The following is a 14,251-nucleotide window of genomic DNA, read 5'->3' on the forward strand; positions in this document are numbered from 1 at the left end:
AATGGCAGGATTTCATTCTTTCTCATTTCCAATAGTATCCCATTGTATATATAATGCACATCTTTATCCATTCATCAGTTGATGGACATTTGGGCTCTTTCCATTATTTGGCAATTGTTGATAGTGTTTTAAACATTGGAGTACATGTGTCCCTATGGATCAGACATTCTGTATCCTTTGGATAAATTCTTAGTAGTGCTATTACTCAGTCGTAGGGTAACTCTACTTTTAATTTTTTGAGGAATCTCCACACTGTTTTCCAGAGCAGCTGCACAAGATTTCATTCCCCCCAACAGTGTAAGAAGATTCCTGTTTCTCCACATCCTTGCCAATATCTTTTGATACTGAGTTTTTAATTTTAGCCAATCTAACAAGTATGAGGTGGTTTCTCAGTGTGGTTTTTATTTATATTTCCCTGATGATGAGAGATTTTGCCCATCTTTTCATGTTTCTGTTGGTCATCTGGATGACTTCCTAGGAAAAGTGTATATTCGTGTCTTCTGCCTATTACTTCACTGGATTATTTGTTTTTGTGGGTGTTGAGTTTGGTAAATTCTTTAGAGCTTTTTGGGCACTAAACCCTTATTTAATATGTCATTTGCAAATATCTTATCCCATTCCATCAGTTTCCTTTTAGTTTGTTGATTGTTTCCTTTGCAGGAAAGAAGCTTTTTATCTTGATGAGGTCCCAATAGCTAATTTTTGCTTTTAATTCCCTTGCCTTCAGAGACGTGCTGAGCAAGAAGTTTCTGCAACTGAGGTTGAAGTGATTGTTGTCTGCCTTCTCCTCTGGGGTTTTGATGTTTTCCTGTCTCACATTTAGGTCTTTCATCCATTTTGAGTTTATTTTTGTGTATGGTATATAAAAGTGGTCCAGTTTCATTCTTCTGCATATTGCTGTCCAATTCTTCCTGCACCATTTGCTAAAGAGACTGTCTTTTTTTCCACTGGATATTCTTTCCTGATTTATCAAAGTTTAGTTGGCCATAAATCTGTGGGTCCAGTACTGGGTTCTATATTTTATTCCATTGGTCTACCTGTCTGCTTTTGTGCCAATATCATATTGTCTTGATCATTTCAGTTTTGGAGTAGGGGCTAAAGTATGGAATTGTGATGCCTCCCACTTGTTTTCCTTTTTCAACATTACTTTGGCTAGTCAAAATCTTTTCTGGTTCCATACAAATTTTAGAATTGTTTGTTCTAGCTCTGAGAAGAATGCAGGTGCAATTCTAATTGGGATTGCATTGAATGTGTAGATTAATTTGGGTAGTATTGATATTTTAACAATATTTGTTCTTCCAATTCATGAGCATGGAATGTTTTTCCATTTCTTTGTGTCTTCCTTAATTTACTTCATAAGTTTTTTTTTTAATGGTTTTCACCATACAGCCATTTTACTTCTTAGGTTAGGTTTATTCCTAGGTATTTTATGGTTCTTGGTGCAATGGTGCATGGGATCAATTTCTTGATTTTTCTTTATATTGCCTCACCATTGATTTACAGAAATTCAAACATTTTCTGCATATTTATTTTATATCTTGTGACTTTGCTAAATTCCTGTATCAGTTCTAACAGCTTATTGGTAGAGTCAGGTTTTTCATGTAGAGTATCATGTCATCTGAGAAAAGTGACAGTTTGACTTCTTCTTGACAATTTGGATGCCTTTTATTTCGTTTTGTTGTCTCATTGCTGAGGCTAGGACTTCCAACACTATGCTAAACAACAGTGGTGAGAGTGCACATCCTTGTCATGTTCCTAACCTCAGGGGAAAGCTCTCAGTTTTCCAAATTGAGGATGATATTAGCTGTCGGCTTTTCCTATATGGCTTTTATGAAGTTAAGGTATGTTTCTTCTATCCTGATTTTCCTGAGTGTTTTTATTAAGAAAGGACGCTGTAAACAAAAAGGATGAAATCTTGCAATTTGCAACAATGTGGATGGAACTAGAGAGTATTATGCTAAGTGAAATAAGTCACCTAGAAAAAGAAAAATACCATATGACCTCCATCATATGAGGAATTTAAGATACAAAGCAGATGGATATAAGGAAAAAGAACCAAAAAAGAATATAAAAACAAGGAGGGAGGCAAAACATAAGAGACTTTTAAATACAGATAACAAACTGAGGGTTGCTGAGGGGCTGTGAGTGGGTGAATAACCTAAATAGGTAAGAGACATTAAGGAAGATACTTTTTGGAATGAGCCCAGGGTGTTATACCTAAGGGATGAATCACTGCAATCTACTCCTGAAAACATTATTGCACTATATGCTAACTAACATGGATGTAAGTTAAAAATAAATAAATTAATTAATAATGATTAATTAATTAATAAAACCCTTTTTGGGAAAAAAGGGTGCTCTATTTTCTCAGATATTTTTTTTCTGTATCTATTGACAGGATCATATGTTTTTTATCTTTTCTTCTATTAATTTGATGTATCATATTGTTGATTTCTGAATATTGAACCAGCCCTGCAGCCAAGGAATGAATCCCAATTGATCATGGTGAATAATTGTTTTAATATACTGTTGAATTCAATTTTCAGGTATCTTGTTGAGAATGTTTGCATCCATTTTTATCAGGGATATTGGCCTGTAATTCTCATTTTTGGTATGGTCTGTCTGATTTGGGAATCAAGGTAATGCTGACGTCATAGAATGAGTTTGGAAGCTTTCCTTCCATTTATATTTTCTGAACCAGGTTTATAAGAATAAGTATTAACCTTAATGTCTGGCAGAGTTTTTGAAAACCATCTGGACAGGACTCTAATTTGTTGGGAGGCTTTTGATAAATGATTCAATTTTTTCACTGGTTTTGGATATGTTATAATTGTCTATTTCTTCCCATTTGAGTTTGGTAGTGTGTGGGTATCCTGTTTGTCCAGTTTGTTGGCATATAATTTTGCCTACTATTCTCTAATAATTGTTTGTATTTATTTGGTGTTAATTGTGATCTCTCCTCTTTCATTCATGATTTTAACTATTTGAGTTCTCTCTCTTTTCTGTTTGATAAGTCTAGCTAGAATTTATCAATTTTGTTTTTTCTTTAAAAGACCCAGCTCTTAGATTAATTGATTTTTTTTCTTTTTCTTTTTTTTTTTCATCCTGTATTGTTTATAACTGCAATAATATTTATTACTTCTATTCTTTTCTGGCTTTAGGGATTCTTTTTTTTCTGCTTCTAGTTCCTTTAGGTGTGCTGTTAGATTTTGTATTTGGGATTTTTCTTGTTTCTTGAGATAGGACAGATTGCAATGTATTTTCCTCTTGGGACTGCCTTTGCTGCATCCCAAACAGTTTGGACTGTTGTGTTTTCATTTTCATTTGCTTCCATATATATTTTTAAAAAAAATCTTCTTTAATTGCCTGGTTGACCCATTAGTTCTTTAGTAGGATGTTTGCTATCCTCCATGCATATGGAGGTTTTCGAAATTTTTCCTGTGGTTGATTTCAGGTTTCATAGTGGTATGATCTGAAAACATGGGTGGTATGATCTCAATTCTCCTATATTTATTTAGAGCTGTTTTGTGCCCCAGTATGTGATCCATCTCAGAGAATATTCCATGTGCACTCAAAAGGAATTTTTTATTCTGCTGCTTTTGGATGAAAAGTTCTGAATATATCTGTCAAGTCCATGTGGTCCAGTGTATCATTCAAGGCCATTGTTTTTTATAGATTTTCTGCCTAGATGATCTCCCCATTGCTCTAAGTGGAGTATTAAAGCCCCCTGAAATTAATGTTTTCTTATCAATAAGGTTCCTTATATTTGTGATTATTTTAGTTATATATTTGGATTTAATCAAGTTGGGGGCATAAACATTTACAATTGTTAGCTCTTCTTGATGGGTAGACTCTGTAATTATGATAATACCCTTCTTTATCTCTTGTTACAGCCTTTAATTTAAAATCTAGTTTGTCTGACATAACTATGGCTGCTATAGATTTGTTTTGACTTCTAGTAGCATAATAGATGGTTCTCTATCCCCTCATTTTCAATCTTAAACTGTCCTCAGGTCTAAAATCGGTCTCTTGTAGACCACATATAGATGGATCCTGGTTTTTTATCCATTCTAATAGTCCATGCCTTTTTATCGGGGCATTTATTGCATTTACATTCAGTTATTATTGGAAGACTGGTATTTAGTGTCATTGTGTTATCTGTAAGTTTCATGCTTGTGATGACGTCTCTGCTCGCTTGTAGCATTGTAGCATTCACTCACAGAGTTCCCCTTAGGATCTCTTACAGGGCTGGTTCAGTGGTCATGAACTCCTTCAACTTTGTTTGCCTGGGAAAGCATTTATCTCTCCTATTCTGAATGAAAGCCTTGCTGGATAAATGACTCTTGGCTGCATATTTTTCCTATTTACCACATTGAATTTTCCTGCCATTCACTTCTGGTCTGCCAAATTTCATTGGACAGGTCTTCTACTAAACTTATGTGTCTACCACTGTAGGCTAAGGACCTTTTTTCCCCTACTGCTTTCAGAATTCTCTCTTTATCTTTGCATTTTGCCAGTTTCATTCTTATATACTGTGGTGAAGACATATTCTTTTTGAATCTGAAGGGCGTTCTCTGTACCTCCTGGATTTAAATTCCAGATTAGGGAAGTTCTCAGATATAATTTGTTCAAGTAAACCTTCTGCTCCTTTTTCTCTATCTTCTTCTGAAACTCCTATGACATAGATATTATGTTTCATTGAATAACTTAGTTCTCTAATTCTCTCCTTATGGTCTAGTGTTTTTTGATCTGTCTTTTTTTTCTCAGCTCCATCATTTCCATAATTTTGTCTTCTATTTCACTTATTCTCCCCTCTCCTTCCTCCATCCTCACTGTCACAGCATCTAGTTAATTTTGCACCTCAATTACAACATTTCTTAATTCATCATGACTATTTCTTAATTCCTTTCTCTCTGTGGCAATAGATCCTCTTCTGTCTTCTATGTTTTTTTTTTCAAGCCCAGCTACTAATATTATGACAATTACTCTAAATTCTTGATCAGATATATTATTTTTATCTGTTTTGAGCAATTATCTAGCTGTCATTTGTTCCTGGCATTTCTTTGGATGACATTTCTTCCATTTCATCATTTTGGCTAGTTTTCTGTCCTTTATATGTTTTAATAGCTTGCTATGTTCCCTGCACCTGATAGCACTATACTAAAAAGGAGTCATACACTCTTCAGGTCCTGGCCCTTCAGGAGATGTTTTCAGAGTGTGTTATATGCTCTCTGTTGTTGTGACTTTGGTTGTTTTATCTCCCTACTCGTAGTGATGGTTTGGACCTTCCACAAGGTGTGCTTTGATTTGTTCATTAAAGAAACCCTGGAAAAAATTTAAAAATGGGAAGATAGTGGAAGAAGACTTATCCTGTACAAAGAGAGAAATGACAGGGATGGGGGGAAATAAATGGAAAAAAAAATTCCAGGCAGAAAATTAGAGAAACTATAAAGCTTAATCCGGAAAGAGAGAGAGACACACACACACACACACACACACACACACACACAGAGAGAAGAAATAAAGGAGACAGAGAAAAACATAGGTTAAAAATGGTCACTTAAACAAACCAACATCCAGGGTAGAGAAAGGAAGAAAAAAGAGGAAGAAAGGAAACAAAGTGTTTCCTTTGGATTTACACTTACACACACATGTGTATAAAAACACTTACACACACATGTGTATAAACACACACACATGTGTGTTTATAACACTTACACACACATGTGTATAAAACACTTACACACACTTACACACACATGTGTAAAAAAAATTGACCAAGAATCAATTAGAAAATGCAAAACTGTGGGACTGATATCTGATGGTGCCTTGGAACCAGTGGCTGTGCTGTTCTGGAGGAGGGGCTATCTGGTTAGGTCAGTGTCAATCTTGTAGTTACCAGGCACCAAGGGGCATGGTTTTTGGTGGGCCACTCCTGCCACCACTTTGGGCCTGCTGTCCTGTTCCCTGAAGCTCCACCTTGTTGATAATGGGGATAAAAATGGTGACACTCCAGTCTGTCCTTCCCTGACTAGGTGTCCCAAACCACACTGTTCATGTTGTACTCACAGTGACACATGGACATGAGCAGGCTGGTTTGTCCCACTATACAGTCTCCCATGCTTCCTAGGCATTTGGATGTGATTCAAATCCAATGTCTTACAAGATTCCACCCTGTGTGCCCCAGTACACTCTCTGCACCACTCTGCCCAGTCACCTGACAAAGGGTCTCTGGCTGAAAGGCATCCTCAAGGTCTTTTCTTCTTGGACAGGCTATATGCCTTCTTCCCATAGCACTCAAGGGAGTGGACTGCTCTGTCCAACTGCACCTCTGACCTCACTAACAAACCTGGGGTAGGCTCTCTCTACCACGCTGGGGTGGCAGGCCTCAGTCTGGAGAAAGTCCCACAACCCTTGTTTGTGATAGAAATTGTTTCCTTCTCTGTTTGTTCATTTTCCTGTCTGTGGTCCAGAGAGGTTTTGCTCTTGTCCAAATACAATCCTACACTTCTACAGCTTCTCTTTTTCTTCCTTTTGTCTCTCTACAGAAGGGGATCCCTCCCCTCCATACTTATGCTGCCTATTTTATCACTCCCAACTAGCAATCACCCACCTATGACCCTACAGGTTGTCCCCGTGGTCCCCTAGAGATGTTTTTTGTCATTCTGTAGCCTGAATTCCCGGAATTCCAAGACTTCTGGCTTTAATACTGCTGTGTTTGAGGGACAAAGGAACTTAGGGTCTCCCTACTTCTCATAACGTTAATGTTGGTAAATCTTGATTGTGTGTATATGGATATCTGATGAATTATTTGTATGTTTTCAGCATATTAAAACATTGTGATAATTTATAAAATAAACCCGTGAGTCTCCATACCTTAGGAACAAAAAAAGAAGCTGAAGCCCCTTTAAGATTCAAAAATTCCTTAGATTTGCAGGGAGGGGTAGGTGAGGCTTAGAATATATGCAATTGCTAATAATCTCATATAAAAGAAAATATATTGGAATTTGTTCCCAGAACTCAAATCCACTGATGCCAAGCTGGATGCTAAGTGAGACAATTTCTATTTTTCAGATGCCTTGTTCCCCAAGGACTCTCTTTGGGAAATGTGGCTTACTCTTGTCCTGTTACTCCTAGCTGTTGGTGCAACCATCTGTCTTCTACTTGTGCGTGCTAGAAAATCCAAAGGTAAGTGAAAAAAAAAGGGGGGGGGACGATTGCCTTTATTTTGTGAACAATTTGTGTATATATGTATACCTCTTTAGGTTGCTTCATTACTGGGATATAGAAATGCAACTGATTTACATACATTGATTTTATATCCTGTGACTTTGCTGAATTAATATATCAGTTCTAGCAGGTTTTTGGTGGAATCTTTCAGGTTTTCCATGTAGAGTATAATGTCACCTGTGAAGAATGAAAGTTTGATTTCTTTGTCAATTTGGATGCCTTTTACGTTGTTTTGTTCTCTGAATGCTGATACTAGGACTTCCAGTACTATGCTGAAAAGCATTGGTGAGAGTGGACATCTCTGGGGTGTTCCAGATCTTAGGGGGGGAAAGGCTTTCAATTTTTCCCCATTGAGGATGATATTAGCTGTGGTTCTTTCATATATGGTTTTTAAGATGTTAAGGTATTTTCTCTCTATCCTAAAATTCTTAACGATTTTTATCAAAAAAGATGGTGTATTTTGTGAAATGCCTTTCTGCATCTACTGGCAGGATCATATGGTTCTTATACTTTCTTGTATTAATGTGGTGTATCACATTGATTGATTTGCAAATATTGAACCAGTCCTGCAGCCAAGGAATGAATACCACCTGATCATGTTGAATAATTCTTTTAATGTACTGTTGAATTTGACTTGCTAGTATCATGTTGAGAATTTTTGCATCCAGGTTCATCAGGGATATTGGCCAGTAATTCTGCTTTTTTATCGGCATCTTTGGTTTTGAAATCAAGGGAATGCTGGCTTCATGGAATGAGTTTGGAAGCTTTCCTTCAGTTTCTATTTTTTTGGAACAGTTTGAGAAGAATAGGTATTAACCCTGTTTAAGTACCTGGTATAATTCCCCTGGGAAGCCATATGGCCAAGGACTCTTATTTGTTGGGAGATTTTTCATAACTGATTCAATTTATTTGCTGATTATGGGTCTGTTCAAATTTTCAATTTCTTCCTGTTACAGTTTTTGTACAATGTGAGTGTCTACACACTTGTCCATTCTTCTAGATTGTACACTTTATTGACATATCATTTTTTAAAGGATTCTTTTATAACTGTTTGTATTTCTGTGGTGTTTGTACTTTTTGCTCTTCCATTTGTGATTCCATTTGTAATTTCATGAGTCCTATCTCTTTTTCTTTTTGAGAAGTCTGGCTAGAGGGTTATCAATTTTGTTTATTCTTTCCAAAAACCTGTACTTAGTTTCATTGGTCTTTTCTATTTTTATAAATTCTATATCATTTATATCTGCTCTAATCTTTATTTCCCTTCTTCTGCTAGCTTTGGGCTGTATTTTTTGCTCTTTTTATTTCTCCTTTAGGTGGAAAGTTAATTTCTGTATTTGGGACCTTTCTTGCCTCTTGAGGTAGGCCTGAATTGCAATGGATTTTCCTCTTAGGACTGCCTTTGCTGCATCCCAAAGGGTTTGGACTTACGTGTTTTTGTTGTCATATGCTTCCATGTGTTTGTTATTTTATTATTATTTTTTTACAAAAGCAAATTATATTCTATGTATTTTTTTTAAATTTTGTATTTAATTTATTTGTTAACCCATTTATTCCTTAGTAGGATGTTCATTATCCTCCATATATTTGGGGCACTCCAAATTTTTCTTGTAGTTGATTTCAAGTTTCACAGCGTTCTGGTATGATAATGTGCATGGTATGGTCTCAGTCTTCTTGTACCTGTTGAGGGCTGTTTTGTGACTCAGTATGTGATCTGTTTTGGAGAATGTTCTATGTGCACTCAATAAGAATGTGTATTCTTCTAAGTTAGGATGGAATGTTCTGAATATACCTGTTAAGTCTATCTAGTCCAATATATCATTCAGAGACATAGTTTCATTATCGACTTTCAGAATTATTTTCTTTGTATTTTATCATTTTTATAATGATATATCATGGTGTTGATGTGTTTTGTTGATTTTGAAGGGAGATCTCTATATGTCTGGGGCTTGAATGCCTATTCCCATCCTCAGATTTGGGATGTTCTCAGCTATAAATTGTTCAAATAAACTTTCTTCCCCTTTCACTTTTCTTCTCCTGGGACTCTTATGATACAGATATTGTTTCATTTTACGGAAACACTTGTAGTTTAATTCTCCCCTATGATCTAGTAATTTCCTTTCCCACTTTTCAGCTCCATTATTTTACAAGATTTTTTCTTCTATGTCACCTATTATCTTCGTTTCTTGCATCTCATTGTCACTGTATCTAATTTACTTTGCATCTCAGATATAGCATTTTTAATTCATTGTGAATAGTTCTTAGGTCTGCGATCTCTGCAGCAAGAGTTTATCTTGTGTCTTCTATGCTTTTTTTCAAGGCCAGGTATTAGTCTTGTGACTGTTATTCTAAATTGTTGTTCAGAAATATTGTTTATATATGTTTTGAGCTATTTGCAGCATGTGATTTCTTCTTGAACTTTCTTGGGGAGACTTCCTCGTTTTGTCATTTTGGTTAAGTTTCTGTCTTTTCCATGTTTAAAAGCTTGTTATATGTCCTGTACCTGAGAGTACAACTATATTAAAAAGGAGTCATACATTGTCAAGGGCCTGGCCCTTCAGAAAGCGTTTTTGGTGTATGTTGGATGCACTCTGTTGTTGCATTTTGGCTGCTCTATCCAACTTGTCTGCCCTCTGCAGAGCTCCTCCTTGTTTTTTTGTTTTTTGTTTTTTGTTTTTTGTTTTTGTTTTTTAATAGTGGTGGAGTTTTTTGAATGTAAATCTGCTGTCCTTTGATTTGTTTCTTAAAGTAACACTATGCGGGTAGGGGAGAAAAGGGGTGGAAGGAGCCTGATGCTATAAAAAGAGAAAATTGAAAGAAGGAAAAAGCTAACCAACAGAGAACCAAAAACTGCAAGCCTAAGATTAGAAAATGAGAATGGAAAATAAGGAAGATGATGAAAGATAATAAAAAGTGGAATAAGAATAAGATAAAAATGCCTGATCTCACTATCATCTATCTATCTATCTATGAATTGTCCAAAAATAAATTAGAAACTATAAGCCTGTTTCCAAAAGGGGAACAAAAAATAAAAGAAGAGGGAAGAAAAATAAAATAAAATAAAATAAAATAAAATAAAATAAAATAAAATAAAATAAAATAAAAAATAAGAAAATAAAAGAAAGAAAGAAACTGTTACCTGTTGGTGTCTGGAAACAGTGGCTGTGCTGGTCTGGAGGAGAGGCCAGGTGCATTGGATCAGTCAGTCTTGCTGCAGTAGATAAGCAATTGCCAGGCACTGAGGGGTGGAGTTTGTTGTAAGTGGGTTCAATCTACACTGGGGGCTGCTGTGCTGCTCTCCGAAGCCCACCGGGTTGGTGTTGGAAGGTAAAATGGCAATACCTCAATCTCCTATCCCCAGACCAGGTACCTCAACCCACACTGTTCAGAAAGCCCTTATAGAATAGTATGGGCTGTCAGCTTGCCCTCCTCCACAGTCCTCCTGCATATCCTCAGGACTGGGCTGAGATTCAAAACTCGAAGTCTTAAAGAACCCAATCAGTGTGGCTCCCCTTCCCTGTTCCAGAATTGAACCACCCAACCCACTGATAAAAGACCTTTGGTTGGCACCTGAAGGGAATTTTGTCCTTAGGGAGGCAATAAACACTCTTTCCAAAGTATTCCAAGACAGAGATTATTCTCTCCCAGTAAGGGGAAGAGCTATGATGACCAATATTAGGAGGACCCTAAGCTTGTCTTGTCCTTTAAACACAGCCAGATATGTATCAAATCATTCTGAATACCCAGCAAATCAACCTGAGGACTGACAGAACTAATTGCACTACTAGAGGGAGAGAGGAGGCCGCATTGTGGAAGTAGGAGGTGAGGAGACTTGTTTTGGTGGAGAAACTGATCACTGGTGTTTTGGAACTGAGGGCAACCTGTTCCTGGAGAGAGGGGAGAGAGAAGAGTACACAGGGGAATCACAAATGAAAACATATCTACAAAGCAATTGGGAAAATAAAAGGCTGATTTTGAGGAGTATTTGTAACCAGCAGGTTGCAAAAATTAGAGTGTTGGAGTTTTGTGGCCTGGCTGGTATGGAGCTCTGAGGGTGCTGCCGTGCTCCAGTAGAGAAAACAGGCAGGTAACTGGGAGCAGATGACATGAACTGTAGACCAACTAAGACACACTAGGAGAAACAGTTTTCCTTTATTGGAGTGCATCTGAATGAGGTGGCATGGTGGCATTGTATCTCCAGGGACAAAAAAAAATGAGAAACACTTCCCTCTTCCACCCTTCAGCATAGGCTCAGAGACACTGACCAAGGGTGCCTAATCTGGACACTGACTCTTCAGTGCATTTTGCTCCAAAGCCCACATACCTGCAATATGCTGATACCACCCTTCTAGGTCAAATCTGTATCAAATATAGTGCAGTTGGACCCTCCCCTAAAATCCTGGCTCTCATCCTCACCACACCAGGTCCCAGCCAGTTTGGCTTGGGTAGAATCCAAAGTGCACTGTGTTTCTCCAGTCACACAATAAAACCAGACACACTGTGAAAACTGCAATCTGAAAACAAAAATGACACAAAAGGGGAAATTATCTGCTCTTCTGGTAGGGGTTCCCTGACAGCCTCCAAACAAGAATCCCCAGTCTGGGGACAAAGGAGCTGGAGGAGTAATTTCCCTTCCCTTCCCTTTCCTTCAGCATAAACTACCTTCAGTAAATAGCACAGTGCCAACATGGGCTGCTTCAATTACTTAAATCCAGCCCTGCTGTCCTACACTATGCTGGTACTGCTTTTCTCCAGCAGGTGTGCTGAAGGACTAGCACAAGATGTACCCTCCCCAGAAGACCAGCAGAATTCCTCACATGCACCACTTCAACCAATCACAGACTTGTACAAAGCTTCAAGTATAATGGGAATAGAACCAGGTCTTTATTAACAAGCTGATTAGAGCACACCTAGTTAAAATTCACCTCTCTGCTGCCAGGATCCATACACACTGCACATCAGGCAAGGAGAAACTCAGCAGGGATAGAGCATCCATAACATAGCAGCAGATTGTCTTCTGCACACACCATAGACATACCATGAAGCTACAGGCTCTGGATATTATATGACCTGTTCTTCATAAAGCCATTACTCTTAGGAGCACCCATCATAACAGTCTTTACAAACACACAGAAGACAGACGAAATGTCAAGATGGAGCAATTTATCCCCCCCATCCCCCAAAAAGAAGAACAATAAAAGGTCATGGTAAATTATCTACTTGAAACAGATATAAGCAATATGCCTGATTCAGAATTTAAATTTTTTTAAACGTTTATTTATTTTTGAGACAGAGAGAGACAGAGCATGAACGGGGGAGGGTCAGAGAGAGAGGGAGACACAGAATCCGAAACAGGCTCCAGGCTCTGAGCTATCAGCACAGAGGCCGACGCGGGGCTCGAACTCACAGACCGTGAGATCATGACCTGAGCCGAAGTCGGACGCCCAACCGACCAAGCCACCCAGGTGCCCCCTGATTCAGAATTTAAAGAAACTATAAGAATACTAGCTGTAATTGAGAAAAACATTGAAGACACCAAAGAGTCCATTACTCAAAGTGATAAAAGGGCTTAAAACTAATCAGGCCAAAATTATAAATGTAATACCCAATATTCAAAACTAACTGGATTCAATGACCAGAGGAATAGAGGAAACAGGAACAAATAAGTGACAGAGAAGATAGAATTATGGAAAATAAAAAGCTGATCAAAAGATGGAAAGCAAAATCTTGGATCATGAAAGTAGACTTATGGAACTCAGTGATTCCATGAAATGAAATAATTTGTATCATAGGAGTCCCAGAAGAAGAGAGAGAAAAGGTGGAAGAAGGTTTATTTGAGGCAATTACTGCTCAAGACTTCCTCAATCAAGGAAATAGATTTTCTAATTGAGGACACACAGAGAACTCCCATCAAAATCAACAAAAGCAGGTGAACACCATGACATATTTTATCTAAACTTGCAAAACATAGAGATAAAGAAAAATCCGGAAAGCAGCAAGATAAAAGAAGCCCCTAACTCACAAGAGAAGATGATAAATGTTAGTAGCAGTTCTTTCCACAGAAACTTGGAAAGGGAAAAAAGGGTTACAAAATATATCCAATTTGATGAATGGGAAAAATCTGAAGATAATAGTTTGCTATCCAGCAAGGATATTATTCAGAAGACAAAAAGAGATAAAGAGTTTCCCAGAAAAACAAAACCTAAAGGAGTTCTTGCCCACTAAATCATCTGCAAGAATTATTAAAGGGGACTCTTTGAGTAGGAATAGGACTAGAAAAGAACAGAGAAAATTTACCAAAACAATGGGAAATGGCATTTAGAAGGCATTAAATTCCTTTCTATCAATAATTACTCTGAAAAAAATTAATCAGACTGTAATCAAAAGGTGATGATCCAATCAATAGACATAGTGTGTCAAAGTGGATTAAAAAAAAGACACATTTATGCTGCCTACAAGAGACTCATTTTATATATCAAGATACCAGCAGATTGAAAGTGAGGGGATGCAGAAACATATACCACATAAATGGATGTCAAAAGAAAGATGGAATAGCGATACTATTAACAGACACACTATGTTTTGAACCAAAGACTATAACATGAGATGAGGAAGAGCATTATATCAAAATAAAGGAGACTATCTAATAAGAAGATCTGACAATTGTAAATATTCATGCCCCCCAAATGGGGGAACCAAATATACAAAACAATTAACACATATAAAGGAATTATTTGATAATAATCCAATAAGAGTAGAGAACTTTAACACCCCACTTACAGGAGCAGACAGGTCAACTAAGCAGAAAATCAAGAAGTAAACAATGACTATGAATGACACACTGATGGACTTAACAGATATATGCAGAACATTTCATCCTAAAGGAACAAAATATTTTTCATTTCAAGTGCACATGGGCATTCTCCAGAATAGATCACATACTAGGTAAAAAAAAAAAAAAAAAAAAAAAAAAGAAAGAAAGAAAGAAAGAAAGAAAGAAAGAAAGAAAGAAACAGCTTCCACA

The 14,251-nt window shown here is 37.1% G+C and overlaps 1 protein-coding gene across 3 annotated transcripts in view; it reads left to right on the forward strand.

Annotated features, from left to right (window-relative positions):
- Positions 1–14,251, forward strand: part of LOC109259552 (butyrophilin subfamily 1 member A1-like) — a 100,982-nt gene that overhangs the window by 27,703 nt on the left and 59,028 nt on the right. For all 3 annotated transcript variants that reach the window (XM_053905836.1, XM_053905925.1, XM_053905887.1), the window contains one exon: positions 7,075–7,188. In XM_053905836.1, coding sequence (XP_053761811.1) covers positions 7,075–7,188 — 114 coding nt within the window. The remainder of the gene's footprint in view (positions 1–7,074; positions 7,189–14,251) is intronic.

The sequence above is a fragment of the Panthera pardus genome, unplaced genomic scaffold, assembly GCF_024362965.1.
Source record: "Panthera pardus isolate Hobbes unplaced genomic scaffold, ASM2436296v1 HiC_scaffold_1, whole genome shotgun sequence".
Taxonomy (NCBI): Eukaryota; Metazoa; Chordata; class Mammalia; order Carnivora; family Felidae; genus Panthera; species Panthera pardus.